The sequence below is a fragment of the Physeter macrocephalus genome, chromosome 8, assembly GCF_002837175.3.
Source record: "Physeter macrocephalus isolate SW-GA chromosome 8, ASM283717v5, whole genome shotgun sequence".
Lineage (NCBI taxonomy): Eukaryota > Metazoa > Chordata > Mammalia > Artiodactyla > Physeteridae > Physeter > Physeter macrocephalus.
In genome coordinates, this window is record NC_041221.1 from 10504653 (window position 1) to 10526324 (window position 21672).

Consider the following 21672-nt stretch of genomic DNA (forward strand, 5'->3'; position numbering starts at 1 on the left):
CTGCTTATCACTAATGGAGCAGTTTCGAAGGAACAGAACTGAGACGGACAATCTGTGGCCTGAGGACACCGACCCACTCATGTGCTCTCCTGAGCCTGCAAGTCTCTGCAGGACAGGGGCAAGGGCGTTCATCCTCCCGTCATCCCACAGAGCCCGCTGTGATCCCCGGCACACAGACTTCCCCGCATGAAGACACAAAGCTCAGGGTGACTTTACGGCTGACACAATAGGAGCTCAGGGAGGAGAAGTGACACAGCTATTAAGTGGCAGAAACGGAGCCCAAGACCCCACCTGTCAGTCCAAGATTGCCCATTACTTGGCCATGCGTGTCCTCACCCCTGACACCTAAGAGTCCTGGTGCAGTATCTGCATGACACTAGTTCATTTACGATTCTCTGCGGGGTCATAGGACCCGACACTTGAAAGTGGTGAAATGACTTTCTTTTTAAATTGGAGGATTTTCCTTTTTGCCAGTTTCTAGTTATCGGACTTTGAACCTAATCCATCACTCTGCAATGCTGGAGAGAGAAAAGCCTAACGATGGCAGCTCAATCGATACATATTAAGATTTCCTGGGTCATCAAAATGCTCCGTCTTGGTGCATAATTCTCTGGGGCATTGATTTTCAGCCTCATTTCATGCGTTACTTGCAAAATTCCACGGAAGACTTTATTGGAAGGTTTTCCACGGCCTTGATTAGAATGTAAATGAGTTATGCTGGAGAGCCAAGCTCTCTGGACAGCAAGGTATAAATGATAATTGGGTTTCTCTGCTGAAATGCTAGGAGAGAGATCCTCAAAGAGATAGAAAAGCATTCTCCTGGGTAGGAGGCTAAATGTCTTCCAGGCACGGTCGACGTGATAAGCGGAGCTTAAATAGTGGAGCTTGTTATTTAAATGCTAATGAATCTTTTCCAGAAAATTACCCAGTCCCTTACATAAGTTTTGAGGGTTCTTATTTTTATTCTTCCTTAAGTTTCCTGTAAGTACAGCTGTGGATCAGTTTTACTCCTGGCCTGGATGCTTGTGGAAGAGGGGCTCAGTTTGACAGTATCACTTCCGGGACACAATTTCCTCAACTCCCCAAACCCTCATCTGTGTTTCCTCCTGTCAAGCTCACCCACCAGCGGTGGGGCAGAGACCTTGCCCCCCTCCATAGCCCCTTTTCCCACTGAGATGACCCTCTCTGGAAAGTTCCGTGGTCAACTGGCACCATTCAAGCCAGCAGTCTTCTCAAGTTAGCTTTGTTCATTATCCACCTCTCCTTTTTTTTTTCTTCCTAGATGAGGACAGCTTTACCAGTGGCCTGATAATATTGGGAATATAGGTCATGATATTACTTTCCTTGAACAGCACTTCGTTCTGTTCTAAGCAAGCATCCTACAGGCAAAATTGTCCTTGTAGGTAGAATACTCAGGAGTTGACACATTTTTTAATAATCAGGTTTTTGGAGCTGTTTGGTACCTGAATTGAACTTTTCTGCAGGATAGTTTCTGAGACAGCAGCTAAAATAAAAATTTTACTTGGATTCCACTCAGTGGCCTCCTTCGTAGACCTTCCTAGTTAATCCATTAAGCAAGTAAATGTTGGGGTTTACGGTCCCTGCATGGAAAGTATTTTATTTGGGTCCCCAGCATCCTAATATAAATAAAATCTAGTGATGAGGCATTATGCTTGCTAAACAACAAATGAATTAGGGGTTAAGTGATATAAATAATTCTTGGCCTTTCAGCATTGGGTCCGAACCTGAATTAAGCTTCTGCTCATTGAATCAAATTATTTTAATTATCCTGAACTTGGATGAGAGGATTTGGTGGATAATAAGGTCGTAAAACATGCCATGTAGATAATCGGCTTTCATTCCCTGCTACTGGTTTTCATATCTTACAGACGCTGAGGCCTTGGCCTTGCACGATGGATTTACCAGCTGTCTCACAGACAGGGTGAAACGAGGAGCCTGAACATTCCTATCATTCAGTGAACAAATATTTATCAAGGGCTTATCACACACCGGACTCTCTTCACTGCCATCAGGTATTTTCCAGCAGTGTGCTGAGTACCATCCCGGGTAATAGAGAGTGCGTGTTTTTCAAAGTCTCAACAAGAAAGATTCAATCCGTGTTGTAAGCTCTTCTTATCTAATATATATGTGAAGTCTATTTTATCCCCAGCAGTCCATACAGAAGCGTCATCTCTGCTTAGAGGAGCGTGGAGGGGTTGAGAGCGGGGCTTGGGGGTGAGCATCTCTTAGTTTAGTCCAGCTTTACTACTCGCGGGCTGTGACCTCACTGGTGTGCCCGTTGCTTTCCTCTCTGGGACTGGTGGGTGACGACCTTGTCCGCCATCGGTGCTGTTGTGAGACGTGCGTGAAATTAACGAGCTACAGAACCACAGGCACGTGGGAGGCATCAACCAATCTGGGGCTTTTAGCCCATGACTCCTGAGTGACAGACACTTGACATGGGATGCAGGGTGTCCTGTTTAATGAAGATGGCGACAGGAGATTTGATGGGCTGACCAGGAAGGCTAGAAACTCACTTTCGAGAGTTTGACAGGAAAAAAGCCGTGAAAAATCATAAAGCCAGATGCTGGAGAACGCCAGTGATGCAGAAAGGTGCCCACTGGTAGTAACTGGTGAGGATGGGAACCGTGTCCTACTTGTCTTCCAGTCCAGTCCTGCATGGTGAATGCTTTTCGCAGGAATGAATAAATGATGATGGATGGATGACGTCCAGGTAAACATGACAAAACAAACCCGGGTCAAATCTAACACCGATCACTTCACATGTCTCTGTACCCTTGCACATTTTGTAAGTGAAAAGGTTGGTTTAAGTTCTCCAGGGTGATGACCTCATTGGTAAGTTTCTGCAACGTGTCCCGGGAGTGGACTGTGTACATGTGGAAAGAAACACTTCTAACTGGGTGAGGCTATACGGACACACAGCTGATCAGATGTCTCAGGAAAGGGAGAAAAAAGAGAGGGAAGAAACCGGTTGCCCGACTCCTGCTGAAAATACTAAACATCCTTTCTTTTCCATCCCCGTTACTCTGATTTCAAAACTTCTGACATAAGTATACATACGGTCGCTCAGTATCTAAATGTATTTATTTACTGAAGGTCTACTGTGTGTTGGACCCTCTGGCAGCAGCTGGGGAGACCCGTGTGAACAGAGACCCAGCTTCCAAGTGTGTCCTAACCCACGGGAGAGATGCGGACGTGAACAGAGCCGTGGACACAGCCACGGTGTATGTTTTCACATCTTGAAAGAGAGATACAGGAAATCATTGCGATTTCTCCCATGCTGGTAATAAGAATTTGTTGCAACTCTTGGGCAAACTAATGCAATGCTTAGAAACATAACTTCTACAGAACAGTCGTGCTCATGTGCAAGCAACATATTTTAGATGTTCTTCTTAAAAATAAAAGTTTCCTACAATAACAACAAAATTAGAATAGAACAAGAATGTCTTTGGTAGTTGAGGAAACAGGCTATAAACCAACCTCTACAAATACGCCAGACTGCAGTGAGAGGAACCTGCCCCAGGGGACTGAGGGGATGCAGGTGTAACACCTGGGCCCAGGTGACAAGCTCTGGCTATAAGAAGCAAGCAGAGGACTGGGCTGCAGAAAGCTCAAGGCTTTGGACTCCTGTGCTGATCTGCTGGGGGGGTGAGACACCCACTGTTTCTACTTCCAAATAAAAAAAATACAATGCCTTTAATCCTTCGTAATGTGGTTTTGGAGAAATATTTAATACAACAAAATGATCACAATGGAATATTACTCAGCCATAAAAAGGAACAAAATTCTGTCCTTTGTAGAGATGTGGATGGACCTAGAGTCTGTCATACAGAGTGAAGTAAGTCAGAAAGAGAAAAACAAATATTGTATATTAATGCATATATGTGGAATCTAGAAAAATGGTACAGATGAACCTATTTGCAGGGCAGGAATCGAGATGTAGACGTAGAGAACGGACATGTGGACGCAGTGGGGGAAGGGGAGGGTGGGACTAATTGGGAGATTAGGTTTGACATAAATACACGACCATGTGTAAACTAGATAGCTAGAGGGAACCTGCTGTATAGCACAGGGAACTCAGCTCGGTGCTCCGTGATGACCTAGGTGGGTGCGTGCAATGTGTGGCTGGGACAAGAGGGAGGTCCATCCAAGAGGGAGAGGATATAGGTATACATAGAGCCGATTCGCTTCATTGTACAGCAGAAACCAACACAACAGTGTAAAGCAACTCTACTCCAATTAAAAAAAAAAAAGATTCCGAAATCTTTGCTAATGGAGAACGTTCTGCAGATGCTAAATGAATAATTCTATTTTTTTGGAACTAGAGACTGAGGAATGAATTTGCGTAGATTTTCCAAGTGTTTGTAGACACTATTTAATGAAGTTCACCACCAGTGAAAGAAGCGTCTTTCCAGAAGCTGTGGCGGTTTCTGTGGGATCTGATCATCAGGCAGCCCCTGGGCAAGCATGCCAACACCCTCAGAGCGGGCTGCAGACGTGTGACACTAGCCTGTGAGGCCTGCAAAACCAGGCTGGCTGTGTCTCTGGCTCGTCCTAGCCGCCTTCCCTGTCCCCATTCAGGCCCCACTTCTGTCCCCAACGTGCTTTAGAAAGGCTTCCTCTACCGTTCCTTCTGCCTGGCGGCCGACCGACTCCTGCCCGTGACTCAGTGGACGTCTCCCCCAAGCCTCACACTGAAGCAGCCCCTCCCCGTTCCCCACGTCCCCGGCCGGCTCGCCAGCTCATCATCCTGTTCCAGTTGTGCCTCGTACTGACTGATAAACAAAAAGCGCTTTCGCTCCTTGTTTCACGTTTGACTTCCCCCACTCAGATGAAGTGAATGTCTTTTTGCACCTTCCGAGGTGCCCCAGCCCTGGGCACCGGCCATATGTGAAGTAACACCTCCATGAACGCTTCTGAGTCGGAATGAAGGAATTCTTAAAGCTCCCCAGGCGTGCCTACACCGTTAGAGCCATGAGGCCATGAGAGAGGGGGGGGCCGACACGTCCCTTCCGCCAGCCTCCTGCCTGAGGTGAGTGAGAGACACTCACCTCTCACCCGTCGGAGCTTCTGCTTGTGACGCAGATGCAGGTCTCTGTGGATTTTCTGAACGCCATCAAATCCGCCTTCCCTTGTTCTGGGGCTGACCCGGCAGCTAGAAGCTTCCCCGTGCTTTAGTTTCACTGCCTCCTGTCCGGCCTTGACTGTTTACGACTGGCCTTTGTGCATCTCTCTGCCAGCTGGGCGTTGGCAGGGAGCTGGAAATGCAGATTCTTTGCACCTGCTGTGCGGTGAGCCCGGCAGGTTTGAGGGCTCCTGCAAGGCTGCGCTACTGCGGACACCTCCCCCCGGACTCTACGTGACACACGCCTCACACTTGGGGAAGTGTTTCTCAATGAGGGGTCCAGGCAACCAGCAACAGAATCACCCTAGATGGCTGTTATAATGCAGATTCCCAGGCCCCGCCCTACACCAAGTGGATCTGAATCCCTGGGGGTGGAAGCCTGGAACGAGTATTTTAAACAGGTACCCCGGGTAATTCTGATGCGCACAGAAGATGGGTAGCCACTCCCTGGGGCGTCTGTCCTGTTTCCTCTGCCTCTTTCCTATCCTGCTGCTAAGGTCTCCATTAACTTCCGCTCTGACGGGGACCAAGGCCTGCTGAGGTCAAGGATCCACTGGTAGAAGTCCCCCGGGTCTGTAATCTTTCCCGGGTTTAATAGCCGTAAGTGGCTCAGAAAGCCATCAGTGCGGTGTCCTGAAGTAGCCAGGAGCAGGCCCAGGCAGATCGTGATGGAAAAGCCCAGAGCGGGAGAGAACGTCAAGGACCTGGGAGCACTTTCTAGGAGCAAAGATCTTAGTCCTGTACTCCTTCGCAAGGCGAGCCCTCACTCATGTCCCGTTCGTGTCTTCAGAATGTGCTAATGTCATCAGAGAAGGAAGGACGTGAGGTGACACAGAGGGGAGGAATAAAAGACTCCTGCAGAATGTTCTTGAAAACGACTTTTCAAATGAACTTCAGTAACCGCTAGCACCGTTTTCCTGCACAGTACGGTGCCACTTAGGAATCAACCAGTTTGCTTCAGGAAGTTCAGTGCATTTCACAAATGCCTTACAAGGCAGACATTATAAAGAACAGCTTTAAGCATTGTAATGTTTATTTTTCTAATTATAGCACTCTCCTCGAAGAATGTAAAAATTTTTTCAAAGAGTGATTAATGATTTAAAAGCTAGCATCAAAACTTCCAAAAAGATAATAATCGGGACATCAATTTCTCAGTCTTTAAAGAGATTTAGGAACAATTTAAATTATGAAGGAGTACGAATATCTAATTATAAGCTCTAGATACATATTAGGGTATTTAATTTCATCGCAGTAATTAATTTCCATATAATACGGATCCAAATCTTAATAACTAAACCAAACATAATCCCCAGATTAAGCAGAATTATATTCTTCTCAAATAGTGAGGTTCAGGAGAAAAGCATAAGCTCGGAGGACAGACTGACCCACAGCTGAATCTTGGTTTCACTACATAGTATGTGTACAACTTTGGGCTGTTTCCCTAACTTCTCTGAGATTGTTTCCTCATCAGTAAAATGGGAGCTCTAATATCTACTGTATAAGTAGGTACCTGACAGGGCTGTTGCAAAGATAACAGACTGATAGCATCTTTCTTTCCCAATCCTGGCACAGAGGAGATACTCACTAAGGTTAACTAACTTCTTTGCCTGTGTTGTCTAAACAAAACAATAATAATAACTGGACCTAAAATTTCTAACACTTTCTTAGTAAACCAATACCAAGAGTTATTGGCTTCAACCGATACAATTTTTTTTTTTTTTTTGGTGCGCGGGCCTCTCACCGTCGCGGCCTCTCCCGCTGCGGAGCACAGGCTCCGGACGCGCAGGCGCGGCGGCCACGGCTCCCGGGCCCGGCCGCTCCGCGGCACGTGGGATCCTCCCGGACCGGGGCGCGAACCCGCGTCCCCCGCATCGGCAGGCGGACTCTCAACCACTGCGACAGGCTCCGGACGCGCAGGCGCAGCGGCCACGGCTCACGGGCCCGGCCGCTCCGCGGCACGTGGGATCCTCCCGGACCGGGGCGCGAACCCGCGTCCCCCGCCTCGGCAGGCGGACTCTCAACCGCTGCGCCACCGGGGAAGCCCCCGATACAAGCTCAGATCAAACAATACAAAGTCAATGTCCTAATCAAAGGTGTCATCATACCTACTTGCTTCTTAGGCACAGAGCTGAGAAACCCCACATTTTATCGCACAGCCACGGAGCACGAATGCATTCTCGGCACTGATAACACCCACAGAGTTTAAGTGATGTGCGACCACTCACTCGTTCCCGGCCGAGCGTCCGAAACATCCACCAAGGGCCCGGTGGCCTGAGACACTGACTGGTAATGCACCGTGTGTGTCACCGTCAGGGACTTTTGTTTCGCTGCCTCTCCGAAGTCAGCATCCGTCAACAGGGCCGTGGAGCGATCGTCTGCAGAACAGCAGGATACAGGAAGCCAGGGACAGTTAGCCCCTGCTCCGTGACTCCCCGGCCGCCTCTCTCCTCGGTACTTGCACTATTGCTAACGGCAACAGTAACAAGAACCTCATCTCATCCAGCAAAAAAAGAAAAAGAAAAAAAAGAAACCCAAAATATTCAACCACTGTATTAGAGTTACTCCAGAATGAAAAAAAACAGATCATCCTTAGGGGTTGACTTAGCAGCATGACTGAAAGAGAACGACCGCGGAGAAGGGTCTCCCCTCTCTCCTGGGGCTTTGGTTTCTTCTCATCAAGCACACATTGATCTGGGGAGGACTGCTGGGCGGCCGTCCATGTAATAGAGTTTGGGGTTTATGTGTTTGTTAAAAGCTCACCCGAGACACCACCAGCCATGTCAGCATCGCCCAGGGTTGAGGCTGCCATTTCAAATAAGCTCTGTCTGAGGTACAAGAAAAACTGCCCTGGGGTCATCATCTATCCCCGGGTCGCCTCTCATATGGAAGATGGCAAACGTTCAAGACGGGGCATGGGGGGAGGAGAAGAGAAGGGCCAGTCTTCCGAGTGTTTTGATTCCTTGATTTTAACTGTTCTGAGGTACACGCCTTTTCTTCACAACTCTCCTGCGCTTCAGTGACTCTAGGGCATTCTGTAATTGACTTCTCAAAATGACCCACTTGTCAGACTTCCCAGGTCCTATTGGCATAGGGCACTTGAAGGTTAGGGAAGCCTGGGTGCGGATGAATGCAGGGCCTTTTAAGCCTTTGGAGAAAGCGCAGTTGGTCGGGCTGTGTGTCACTATTTGGCTGTCTCAGATTTTCATTACTCTGTTGTGATACTTTTCACACTTTCCTAAGAGCTTTTTGACTCCAAGGGAAACTTTCGTTAGGGTATATGGAGTTTCTCATACATTTTCAAGCAGTGCAGGCTGGGGTGATGTTCATATGAGTTTATCAGTCGGCTGGGACCACGCTGCAGCGGGCCGGACACTGAACGGTAATGCGAAAGTCACATAAACAACACAGCTAGACTGCTGTGCCCAAAAAAGGCTCTGAACAGAACCAACCTTACAAAATCCAATTACTCAGGCTCTGGCAGGAAAGGAAAGCCTCTTGAAGTCAGAATAAAATTTCTGGGCAGAGGAAAAGAGGAAGGACTTCCAGGAGGGCTGCTGGCACCCAGTGCGTGGTGCAGCCCAGATCGGCGCCACGGTGGGAGCCCGGGCTCGGCTTGGGGGTCCCGTCCTACATCTGCCCCTCCACCCTCGAATAAGGCGGCCTCTCCACGGAGGCAGGTTCTTATCATTGGACCTGGTATCAGAGGCCCGACATACATTCGCTTTCATCCATAAAACTGTGCTGTGGTTTCTATCATGTAGCCCCGCTAAGAACACGCCAGGGTATCTGTGGGGCTGGGTTTCCAGTTTTAATGGGACATTTCGGGTGCCTGTCAGTTTGTGAGGTTGACCATCCATGCTGGCTAGAAATTAATGGCTCTCCCGTATTGGATTCTTGTAGGCAGAGCCCAGAGCGTTTTAAAGCATCATGTCTCTACTTCCCCAATAATTAGAAAATGCCATCGACCAACTGTCAGGCACCACCGGGAGGTAAACGACTCTTGGTGATGAATGATCCTGCAACGAATGTGCTATATCTCTGGCTAAGGGTCCTTATCGTATACGGCGGGCAGACCTTCCTCTGGTGTTTGGTCAGCAGTGACTAGCTACTGGGAGGTAATACACCACCCCCAGGACCCGCCTAGAGACTTATTTTAACAGCTGCAGGTAGAGTTATTCACAAGTCTGGTGAGAACATTTAGCAAATGTCGTAACTGTATTATAAAGTCACAGGAATGACAATTTGATTTTGGAACTGATGTTTCAAAGGCAATCTCAGTTTTAGTGCCCAGTTCACTAGGTTCAATAAAAGAGATTCCAGATACACTACAGAAAAGGTAATGAGAAACAAAAGATGGTGCCTTGCCCTGACTGAGGCGGCTAATTAAATCTTGTGTATTTCAGGATGAGTAGTGAGCCCTCATACAACATGCTAGTACTTAACTGAAGTTGGTTGATCGAAGGTCACATTGGACCTGACCAACCTGTGCTAAGTGCTGTTATGCCTGAACCAAACTTGAATCCCGCGCGGGCAGCCCAGGTCTTAGAATTCAGGAGCCATTGGGTCAGACATCCCCACTGTTCTATTCAAAGACCCTAAAAGCAGGGCAGGGACAAGGGGCAATGGAGGTGTCCTGCCAATCTGGCCACTCATCACTGCCTAATTGGCAGGAGGTATGGAGGGTACATGCCAGGAGTTGGGTGGTTTTAGCCAAACCACAGGAAAGGGTTGTCCTGGGACCAAGTGCCAGCAAACATCTTCCGGAACAGACACAGAGCGAAGTTCAAAAAGTGGCAGCCTAGGAAACCTGCCTCAGAGTCTGTTTCCATAAGTACTGGGGGGTCCAGCCATGCTTCTCAGGTGAGGAGTTCTGGGAAGTAGCCTGTTGCTGATACAGAAGAAGGTGATACCCAGTCACCAAAGGTGACACAGGTGGCCAGGTGGGGGACCTGCCCTGGTTTTGCTCCTGCCTGTGTGACCTGCAAGCTACAGAACCTCTCGATGTGCCAGTTCCCAAGTAGAAACTTGTTCCTGTGTTGTTTGGGAGGGGTAAGTTAAATAATCCACATAAAGTGCTGATAAAAGTATGTGACCTTTAGAGCACTCTTAATAAAGGTTAGCTATTCTTCTGATCACTACTGCAGTGGAAATACAAAGTCTCTGATTCTGGAATAAATAGAACCATCTAGACAGGCAGTGTGGACAGCAGACTTCGAGTGGAAAGCGGCTGGAAGGAGTCAGGACACCTGGGTTCTGGGTGGACAGGCCACTGAAGCTCTCCAGGCGTCTTTTGCGATCGTGAAACAGGGGAGCTGGGACTTCTCCAGAGCCCTGTGAAGGATTTTTATGGGGTGCCAGGGGGTGGAGAAAGATGTCCTTTGCAAAGACACTTGTAGACTTTAAAAATTTTCTTTAATAAAGGCCTTATTGGAGTTGAGGAGGAGCTCATAAAGTGGATTTCCAAGATGGGGTCTTAGTGTACAGCCCTTCTCGGTTTGCTTGATTATAAATGTTGGTTCTTGGGAGTGGTACCGAGAGCCTCTCCAGGAGAGACCCAACTTGGGACACAGTTGGGGTTCTCTCAGGTGAACTCTGTGGTTTATATAAGTTCATCTCCCCCATATTTGCTGGTACTTATTATTCTCCTCAATAACAGTTGTCTACCTTCTAACTTCTTTGCTCATGTAGCATTCAAGATGTTGCCATGTCTAATATTTCCCATGGCTCAGGGTTTGGGCTGAGAGGGCATGGCTGTAGCAGCCACACTGTGTAAGGCGGCAAACAGGACACCTTACCAATGGTCTCCATTGTGTCTCTCTCTTCAATCAAAAGCTGAGCCCTGGGTATGTCAATGTGCATCCTCAGGGTTTGCTGCTGCTTGCTCAAGGTGTCCGAAGTCCGGGTATTCTTACTGGGAATAAAAAAGGGGGATGCATTAACAAATTCAGTTCAGTGTTACACTAGGCCAACATGTGCTTGTACACCAACTTATTATCTAATTATGTGGGGAGGGGAGGGAAAGACACACAGGATAGATTTTTTTTTTCCTTCATTCAGATGATATTTATTAATATTAAATTTCAGCAGTCAGTTGTGAGGTTCAGAAAATACCAACTGTCAATAAAGATTGGTTCTGCATCTATCAACAGAAACTTTGGACTTTCCTATTTCTTGTAAAAAAGCCAAATGAAACACACACACACAGAAACATTCTTAAATCAACAACATTTTCACTTGTCAGACATGAGATAGTCTAATGATGGTAAGGGAGAAAACATGTGTACTGGTCATTCACTGGATGGGGTTTTACTAACAGATTTGTATTATACCTGGAGTCATTTTATTTTTGCTCTAGTAACAAATCATAAACCTTGTTAGCTTCCCTGACATTAGTGTAGTTTTCCTAACCCAATTACATTTTAGAATAGAAAAAAAGCAATTACTATAAGAATTTATCTCAAAATTTGTGTACCAGAAAATTACTCTTAGAGTGAGCTGTCTCCTAAAAGTAAATGGAAATAGGTAGTAAAACTGCATGGTGTAATCAAATTCAGTTACAGCTCAAAGCAAAAAAAAAAAAAAAAAAAAAAAAAAAAAAAAAAATCTGCATGTTGGACAAAAATACAAAAAAGTCGATAAAAGCTTTAATTAGCAATGCACGTTAGAAAAATGGTTGTTCAGTCTTTACAGAATTATAAGAATTGAGTCGATTTAAGAATATTTAATATTTAAGAATATTTTCTGAAACACCTCCCAGGAAGCAGCAGGCATTCAGATAATTTAATCAATGTGATAATCTACGGCATCCCTAAATCTAGCTCATTAACTGCCAAAATCTGTTTTGAGAAAGATTTGTGGAGCCTGGCACACTCAGTGTTAATTATATGTAATGGAGAACAATAAAGGCGTATCCATACTAAAATCTCAAATGCTTTTTGCTCCAAGCAAGCATGCACCAGGAAGCTCAGATCTTCCTCATCCATGAGGAGGCATCCACTCTTGAACCATGTGGTTGATGAGTGTTAATCATCTGCAGGTCAAGTTCACTCAAGAAGCCATTTAAATGTTTGCATTCAGAGGTCCATGTTAATATTCTGAATATTTTACAATGGCTCTTTCTTGAGTGTAAACACAACAGCTCACGGAAATGGCAGCTTCTGAAAGGTGCGGCAGCTCTACCTAGGCCTTGATCTTGAACCAGATTTCTTGCTCTGCAGATGAGTAACTGGGTTATGTGGCTAGACCATGCTAATTACGCTGAGCCCAAATTCGAACGTTTTGGCCTGAATTTTTTACATGGTCTATAAATGGGTTTAAAGTATTTACTTAACCAAGTTCTTACTTTATTTGTGTGTGTGTGTGTGTGTGTGTGTGTGTGTGTGTGTGTGTTTAAAGCAAAGATTCAGATCCCTGCATAAAATGAAGAGCGTTGGTGGCTTGGGGGGCTGCAGTTACGTCAGGCAGGCTCTGTTTCCACAGAAACATATGGGGAACTACTCCTCTGTGAATATCTGAAAGATCTGTTTCGAAACTTCACTAGGGACCCGAGCTTGTCCTTGCATCAAAAATAGAAGCGTGAGCTCGTCCCTTCTGCTTATAATGAATAGTCATGAGGCAGCCCACAGCTGCTCAACGAGCAGCGGGGAACCCTGCGCAGCTGTACTTAACAACAAGGGGCCTGCTGTCAGGTTGACACAGGAAGCAAGTGACATCACTGCTGTGCTCCATGGCGACTGACACAAAGACTTAGAATATGATGAAACTTTGTGAACGGGGACAATCACAGCTGGAGGTAAACGCCCCTCCTCGCAGGACTAAGCTGCAAGCCCTGCAGCTGGAAGGCAAGAAAGTTGCCCCACAAATCTTGAGATTCAGGGGCTTAGTTTTCTTCCCTCTCTTTGCACTTGCTGTTTCCTTTGCTTAGGACACGCTCCCCCAGTGCAATGCTCGTGTGGCTGCCCCCTCCCGTCTATGTTTTCAGAGGAGCCAGCGGAGTCCTGCTGTGGGAACTCCCCATTCTCCATTTAATTTTGTCTCCTCAAAACTTAAAACTCCCTGGCATATGTTTATTATCCGTCTCTGCCAATGGACTATAAGCTCCTCAAAGGATAGTTTCATCTCTTCTGTCCCCTGTATACCCTGAAACTTGGAACGGTATATAACCAAAGTAGGTGCTCAATTAATATTTGTTGCAGGTTGTTGAATGAATAATGTTTGGGCACAATGGGAGCTGAGTCACAACACCTCCTAGAGCCTCTGCTTTGGGGGCAGTAACACTTTTCTCAATCTAAAAGGGTTATCAGGGCCCAAGGAAATTGTTTCTTTATCTTAATCTGTGCTGCCATATTTTATAATCTGTTGTTACACGGAAGTTGATTCCCCCAAACTATAAGAATTGGCCATCAGAACAGCAGCAAACCTTCAAAACAAACAAAAGAGCTATTTAAAGAAACCTCATTTGTAACCTGGAAAAAGATTCTGAATGTTTTTCACTGTGGAAGCAAAATTGCTTCTTTTATATGATATGGGATCATGCTAAATATATTAGTGATTACTGAAATATAATCATCCACCATCCATTTGCCATCTGGTTGTCTGATTAAAATGACAGAGAGCTGACCCTGGTTCACAGTGGATGGTGTTTCTGGGCTCAGCCAATAAATTATGTGCAGTTGCTACAACACTTTAAAATCAATATTTCCTTAAGATTTGGGGGAAAAAACCCAAACTAATGACGATTTCTGCATACCATCCCCGTTCCTTCCCAAAAATGTGACATGGAGCATCCTGTAAGTACAAAATAACTGTAAGGGTTTCAGGATATATCTCGTTTTAACAGTTGGGTGGGCATTTTTCTTTTTTACTATGTGTATAAAAATATAAACATCAAAAAGCTAAATTAACTTGAACTCTCAGTCTGAACGCTTCACTGCTCACAACTAGCTTTCTTACTAATAGTGGTCCTTGGCCATTAACCACGTGTTGCTTAGTACCTTACAGCAAGCCGGTCTCACCTCTGAGAAGTCTGGTATATTTTAAAAAAATGTTTTCTTGCCTAATCGTATAAATGGAAAACCCTTTCTATCTGAGCATGGTGGATGAAGTCTATCTTCTCTCTCCTCTACGAGGTGACTTGCTTGGGTGAGATGGATGAGTGTCCCGAAGCGTGAGGCCCAGCGATGGGAGTGGCAGCCTGTGGGGGACCCCCTGGGGGGGGCTCCAGGTTGTCTGTGTTTGTCCTGCAGTAGCACCTGCCCGTCTGGCCCCGGGACAGCTAATCTCACCGAAATACACAGATCCCGCTCTTATCAATAGGTGGTCTTTCCACCACGGTAACTGCCCTATTAACAAAGAAGGAAGAAGACGCTTTCTGGTGTCTTGCCTGGGGTTCATGACAAGAGGGAGGGAAGGCAGCAGAGAAGCTAATACCACATCACCCTAACGAAACAAATGTTGAACATGTCAGGAAACATGGACCCCGGTGTCACAGGCTTTGGGTAGAGGCATGATTGATGATCTGGGAGTACATGAAGGAAGTGGCCAGAAGCTACCTGGGAGGACACGCAGCTGCAGAAACCAGGCTGGGGTACAAATCAGGGAGGTGAACCTGGGTGGACACAGGAACAGGGGCCCCTGGGCTGAGCAGGTTACACCCAGTCTAAAGGGGGCGTCGAGTGCAGGTCCAGATACCCGTGATCATCGAGGCTGTGCCCCGTGTGGCAGAACACTTTCAGAAGTCAGAAAGCCACAGTTTTATGTGAAATGTCTTGATTTTTGAAGGACGTCAACAATTTCATATTTTTAAGACTACACTAGAAAATTTACTTTCTTAGATAGATAATTATTATAAATTGAATGGCTTATTTGCGTTCCAGATATTTTTGTCAGATTTGTTCAATACAAGCGCACATGTGTCTGGCTGCCTTCTGTGTGACCACTAGCAAACAAGTACGGACTTGCACGAGAGCATGGACTCAAGGCATTTCCTATAGCTTTTCATAATCTTCTCATGTACGTTTGATCTGGCGTGACGGGATTAGATAGATGGAGACATTTTACAGACCATTTGCATCTCTGAGCTCTACTCTGGGCTCCAGATTCCTGCTACCAGCTATCTGACACCTTCACTGGAGGCTTAACAAGCAACCCCAACATGACCAGTACAAGCCTTTTCATCCTGATCCACATCCCCTTCCTCTGCCCCACAAAAAAAACAAAGTCCATCCCCTGCATCTGTCTCTTCCTAATCTCGGCAAATGGCACCAATGTTTATCTAACTGCTCACACCAAACATTTCAGAGTCATTCTTGATTCCTTCATATCTGTTACCAACAATTCACACTGTTTTAAAACACAGTATGGACAAACAAAGACATCTGCGGGAAATGTAATCCATGGGCCAACGGTATTCAACCTCTGTCTTAGGTCCTCACACATACTGGTGATATGGGAGAGGACTCTGTGAATAACCATAAAGTACTACTCTGATATGTAAAGATGAGGGAGGAAGTTAAAACCAACTGTGGTGCCGTAGGGCATGGGAAGAGACCCTATACTCCATCTTTTTTTAATCTCCTACGTTAGTCATCCTAAAATGACAACATCAAGGTCACCATCAGGGTCCCTGATATTTTTCTTTTTGGCCACGCCTTGTGGCCTGTGGGATCTTAGCTCCCCAACCAGGGATCCAACCCCAGCCCTTGGCAGTGAAAGTGCTGAGTCCTAACCACTGGACCGCCAGGAAATTCCCCGACATTTTTCTTATCTGGTTCCTAGACTCTGATTATCCTCTTTTTACTTTTGGTTTAATCATTACAATATAAAGTGCAAAGGTTGGGGTGTCCTGTACAGTTGTGAACATGCACTTACTTATTCTACTACCCCTAGTCATTCATCTACTCAACAGTTATGAGTGGGGCAACTATAGTGCTGGTTTCTCCTAACACGGTGACGAAACAGGCTGTGACTTCCAAGACCAGACTGAATAGATATTTGCAGCAGAAGGTGGTGGGTGCTCTGGTGGAGGGGTGCTGAAGGGTCAGGGGGAACCGAAGGCAAGGAGAATCTTCCTTGATCAGGCCATCAATTTTGAACCCATTCCCTTTCATGGATTCCCTTTCACCTGGCTAACTGTTAGGAAGAAAGCTTGACCTCAAAGTGGCATATTTGGTGAAAGCAAAACCAAAGGTACTTACTTAAAATGTGCCTAATTATTCTTGGGTTAATGGGAAATGTTCTACTGGTTGAGTCCAGCCAACAAGAGAACTACCTATGGTGTGCATAAACGCATATTATTTGGTATCTATGTCTCTAACCAAGCATTACACGGATATTTAGGTTCACAGAATGAAAATTATATGTCAAGTGAAAAATGGGTTATCAATTTCAGACTGTCATTAAAAACAAGAAATCATCAAAGCAAGTTGTTTTAAACATGATATTTGGGCTGCTAGGTCTTGTTCTTACCTCATGAGCATTTCAGCTAAACTCTTTGCATCTGGGGAAAGAAAGTTGATATTAGTACAAGATAAACAACTCATTAACATTCACTTAAGCATTTGTGACAAATATTCTACAGAATCAGATGACAATAACCATTTTTAAATGTCATTGTATACCGAAATCATGGCTAATAACCTAAACTTTTATGGATTCCTTGTCTGTTCTAAATGAGACATATATACACACACACACACACACACACACATACATATATATGTATACACATATATGCATAAAGGTAGCATAAAAAGATAGGTACAAAAATACTCAGATACCTGCTAAAGGTTATATTACAACCTATTCATTTGCCACTTTCCAAAAACCCAATTTTACTTTCAGAAGTCAGAAAATTAACATCTTGAAAGTAATTCATTATGTAGTACAAATTCTACTCTTTTTGTTATCAAAATGAAAAAGCTTATGATCAAAAAGCTTAAAAAAGTCGTTATTACAGAGCTTTGCATCCCTTTGGTTGATCAGAGAATTGTATAAACGGCGTATCACTGTGTCTGGAAACTTAGATGTTTATTTCAAACACAGAAAGAAAACTTCTTTATTTCTTTTCTCTGAAGACATTATTTACCAAGATCTGGTTACCACCCCTGACAAAAGAAATCCTGCCTAAAAAATGATGTAATTCTTTAACTTTTTTGATGGCGTTGGTTTGAAATTCTAATTTCCCTTAAAATATAATTTGTTCTTTTTACACATTTTACCTGACAAAAATGAATGTTTCCTTTCTTAGAACACAAAGCCCTTCTTTATGTTTTTCTTTCATTGCTCTCTAAAAAGCCTTGATGTTAAGTGTTCAATGAACAGAATTTTCTGGAAATGGATTCAGCTGTCTGTGTGAGTGCCAGTGAAGCAATGCATTTGTTGGAGCATTTTCATCTTTGGGGGCTAACAACTGAATGCAGTCGCTTTTATGTCGGGGAGCAGAGTGCTGTAACTGGGAGGTGTGGACTGTCACGGGAACAGACACACGTGGGCAGGCACCCCACGAACCAAAGCTCAGCTCTTCAAGTCAGCCATGCCAGTTCCCACCTCGCAGTGAGGCCCCGGCTTTGTGCACAGATGGGTTCTGTCTGCGAGATGGAACAGCTCCCTTTATCCCACCCACATGGCAAAGCAAAGAAAGCAAAACAGCATTTAATTTCTCAGCTCATGGCTTTATATTTATCTGCAAAGACAAAGTAAATACGATGAGCTTCTTCTCTTCCTGAAGGATTTAACACTTACAAAGTAAATATACATATACGCATATATAAAATGCCAGACGCTTGGGATTAATTAGTTCTGTGTAACAACCAAGCACTGGCTAGTTCAATACTCTAAAAAAGAGGAAAAATTTCCAAAGAGTAAAACACTGTACTTCGGCTCACAATCCGAAGGAAACTCCTACTCAAACATCTTCAGAATGGACCTGCGTTCCTTGTTCTGCCATAATCATCGTTCTTTTTCTATTCCTGAAGTTAGTCATCACAGTTCTCTCCTCTATGATTTTTTTTTTTTCTATCCATGCACCAAGGAACGGCAGCATCGAATGAGTGAGGACAGAGGTCCCTCCGGCACTGACATGCTCTAGCTGCACATTTTCCGTGTCTACAATTAGCAGGAATCTTCATCCGCATATTTAGGTGCCCAAAGCCATTTTGGTCTATCCTTCCCTACGCTTATCCTCTTAGAGTGGATCCCTTTCTCTTTCTGTCTTAGCTACTATTTCCTCCTTCTGACTCATCTTAACTTGCGAGAAACATTATATTCATGGAAACTCACTTCTTCTGTGAGTTCCCCTTTGAGGCAGCTGAGAGCTGGCGGAGTTTTAAGCACAGTGATGGGGTCTGGATAGCACAGTTGGCATCAAAGACCAGGCGTGAATGTCTTCTGCGGAGTGGGACCGAGCGGACCGCGGTCACAATTCAGCACATGCTAGGAATCTGGATTGACCGGTTACTTTAGGACTGCTTGCCCATGTCCCCTTAATATCAGTCTCTGCCTGGGAATTACTGCGCCCTCCTTCGGAAACCAGGAAACTGGGATCCGGATACATTCAGTCATTTGCTACAGCTGAGCAGAAAATCATAACCAATGTCTGTTGGTTCAAACTCTTTTTAACCACTGTCCTCCCAGTCCTTTATACACAGAGGGGGATACATGTCCTATCCTTAGGAACACACAGAGGAGCAGACGTCTCATGCCAGCTGACTGAGGACACACCCTGGAGGGCGCTGTGTCAGGCCGGCTGAGTCAGAAAGGATGGAAGACTGTGCCCACCTTAAAGGAAGTGTGGACTTTAACGGGAAGAGTGCTCCAGGGCACAGAATTAACCTGTGTTGGAATTCTGAGCTCGTTCAGGAAGCAAGGAGTCGGTCAGTTTGACTACAGAGAGACGTTTCTAGGGGTGGTGGGGAGCGGGGATGGTCAAAATGTTCAGGAGCTAAGAACATGCAACTTTGCCTCACTGACCATAATCTGCAAGCTTTCACCTGGGCCAAGGGGGGAAGTGGAGGAAGGAGGGCAGAGGTGGTGGCCAGTGGGTACAGGTGCCATAAACAGCATTAATCAGACAATGCAGAGTGCCCAGGATGGGGGGCTGGGGGCAGGGGCCTGGTGGCGGGGAGTGGATGACATGATAGTAGACAGAGGGCATCTACAAGAATCAGGGACCTGCTGCGTGTGGAGGGGACAGGCAGAGGGCCCGTGGGGAGTCCAGGGAAACGGCAAGATCTGGGATACGCAGGGCTGGGTACATGGTAACACAAGGGACAGAAACAGTTGTCTAGAAGGACTTGGAAGCAGCAATTTGGGTGCAGGCCGAGATGTTTGGCTTCAAACATATTGAGTCCTTTAACATATTAATGTAAGTTGGGGGACAGATTTGGAATCCAGTGTCCAGCTGGGAGATATGTCAGGGCTGAGATGGGCTCAGAGTCTTCTGTTTATACAGGGAGAGGGGAAAGAGAGATGGAATTTTGGACACACTTCTGTTCAGGGGTGAGAAGGGAATCTGGGACAAGTTAAGATAATATTTTTAAAGTCATGGAATCATGGTATCTTAAGAGCATTACAGACTTTTCAAATCAGCCTCATAATAAACGTCTGAATCCCTTCCGCGGCGCCTTGGACAGAGGTTAAAATGAGCCAAGCTGCTGGATGCGATGCCCTTGCTGCACGTACGGTGCTGACCTCTCTTCCCACTGCTGACCTGCCTTCCAAGTCTGTTGATGGCTCCCCACTCAACACATCTCCCCGGGACTCTGGCTCTTTTCTCTCTCCTCAGTTCGATTTTCATTTCCTTATCAGCAGCTCCTTCTCTGGTCTCCCCAGCTCCAGACTCTCAGCCCTCTAAGCGACATCCCCACTGCAGGAAGGGTGATGGATCTGAAACAGACCCCTCACTGGGTTGCATCTGTGCTCTGAAACTCTCAAAGGAACCTCCCTACCAACAGGAATCCTCAGCTCAGGGTACCAGCCGCCCATGCTGGCCCCAGCGGTCTTTCCAGCTCGGTTGCCTCTTACTTCGGACCGCCAACCCTGTCTCTGAGTTTCCTGCTCTTGATTTTCTGCCGAGACCCCCATGACTTTGTTCCTCTGAGGCCCTTGCAGATGGTGCTTTGTCCCCACCCCTCCAGATAGACATGACTTGCTCTGTACACCCTCCCACGCCCAGCAGGTGAAGTTGGTGTTCTGGTTCCCTGGGCTTCCAAGGACATCTGCACCTGTCTAACCTCTCTGCATCTGTTCAGCACAGCCTTTGCACCTTTCATTGTAACTTCCTGTTTTCATATTGTCTCTCTATTGGCCCTTTTGCCCTTATCTCCAGGCTCAGCCCAGTCCCTGGAACAGTAAAGCCACATACAGTTTTTCCTGAGGATACAATTAATCATGAGAGACACCTTCCTTCTCCTGTGTTGAAATCCCTTGGTGTAATTTCTATCTGGATATAACAATGGCACCTTCTGGAAACATTGAAAAAAGCCATTCGAATATTTCCAGGTAGCTGCCACGCCCCAAGTAGCTCGGCTTCAGTGTTGTCTTTTCTAGGTTGAATTCTCTTAATTTTCTTGACCACTCCTCAGATGGCATAATTTCTAGGTAATTCCTTACTTGGGTCTCTCTTTTATGAAAGACATTTCCCTTCCTTCCTTCCTTCCTTCCTTCCTTCCTCCTTCCTTTCCTTCCTCCCCCCTTCCTTTCTTCCCTTCCTCTCTCCTTCCCTCTTTTTTGCCCTCCCTTCCACCCCCCTTCCTTTCTCTTAATCACCCTCCCCCTCCCTCTCTCCCTTTCTTCCTTTTTTATAATCTTTGCTCCACATTCTCTGGACTGAATAGCTCTCCTCTTGGTTCACATCAAAGTAAAACAGATGTTGAGTCCTTCTTCTTCTACCTGCCATCTGTTAAGATGAGAACATCATCTCAAGTCATCTTCTTTTTCTTGCCCAACACAGCTCAACAGCCTTTTGTGTTGTCTGTCAGGTTTTTTCACAAATGTCAGCTCAGCCTGAGATTTAGACTTTGTGACACCTTTCCTAAAGCCCCGGCGACTTCTTTGCGCCCGTCCTGGGCTTTGTGTTCCCCTCTTCATCTTTCGGGTGGGGAGATGATGGAGAAATACCACCAGGGTGGCCTAGTGATGTTGAAAGATGGAAAAAAGCAGTTTCAGAAAAATAACACGTGCTAACACTCTGAATGTGCAAAGAGGGCTAGAAGATGATAACTGCAAGGAGAATTGGGGGATCAGAAGGTAATTGGTCACCTGCCTTTAGGAGAGCGCTTTCATTTGAGCGGTGTGGAGAGCAGTGACACTGAGGATTTGGGAGCTGGTGAGACTCAGTGTAAACAGCTGAGTATCAAAGACTCTTTCAAGAACTCAGTGGGGAAAAGCAATGGAAAGAAGGGCAGCAGGTTAGAAGACAGGCAAACAAGAAGGAATCCTTTTTTTTTTAAATATAGGGGAGGGCTTCCCCGGTGGCGCAGTGGTTGAGAGTCCGCCTGCCGATGCAGGGGACGCGGGTTCGTGCCCCG

At 45.9% G+C, this 21672-nt stretch overlaps 1 protein-coding gene across 1 annotated transcript in view; it reads right to left on the reverse strand.

Annotated features, from left to right (window-relative positions):
* Window positions 1-21672, reverse strand: part of DSCAM (DS cell adhesion molecule) — a 759593-nt gene that overhangs the window by 22097 nt on the left and 715824 nt on the right. The window contains exons 29-31 of the mRNA XM_024120069.1: window positions 16613-16643; window positions 10942-11057; window positions 7372-7521 (exon numbers count right to left, since the gene is read on the reverse strand). Coding sequence (XP_023975837.1) covers window positions 7372-7521; window positions 10942-11057; window positions 16613-16643 — 297 coding nt within the window. The remainder of the gene's footprint in view (window positions 1-7371; window positions 7522-10941; window positions 11058-16612; window positions 16644-21672) is intronic.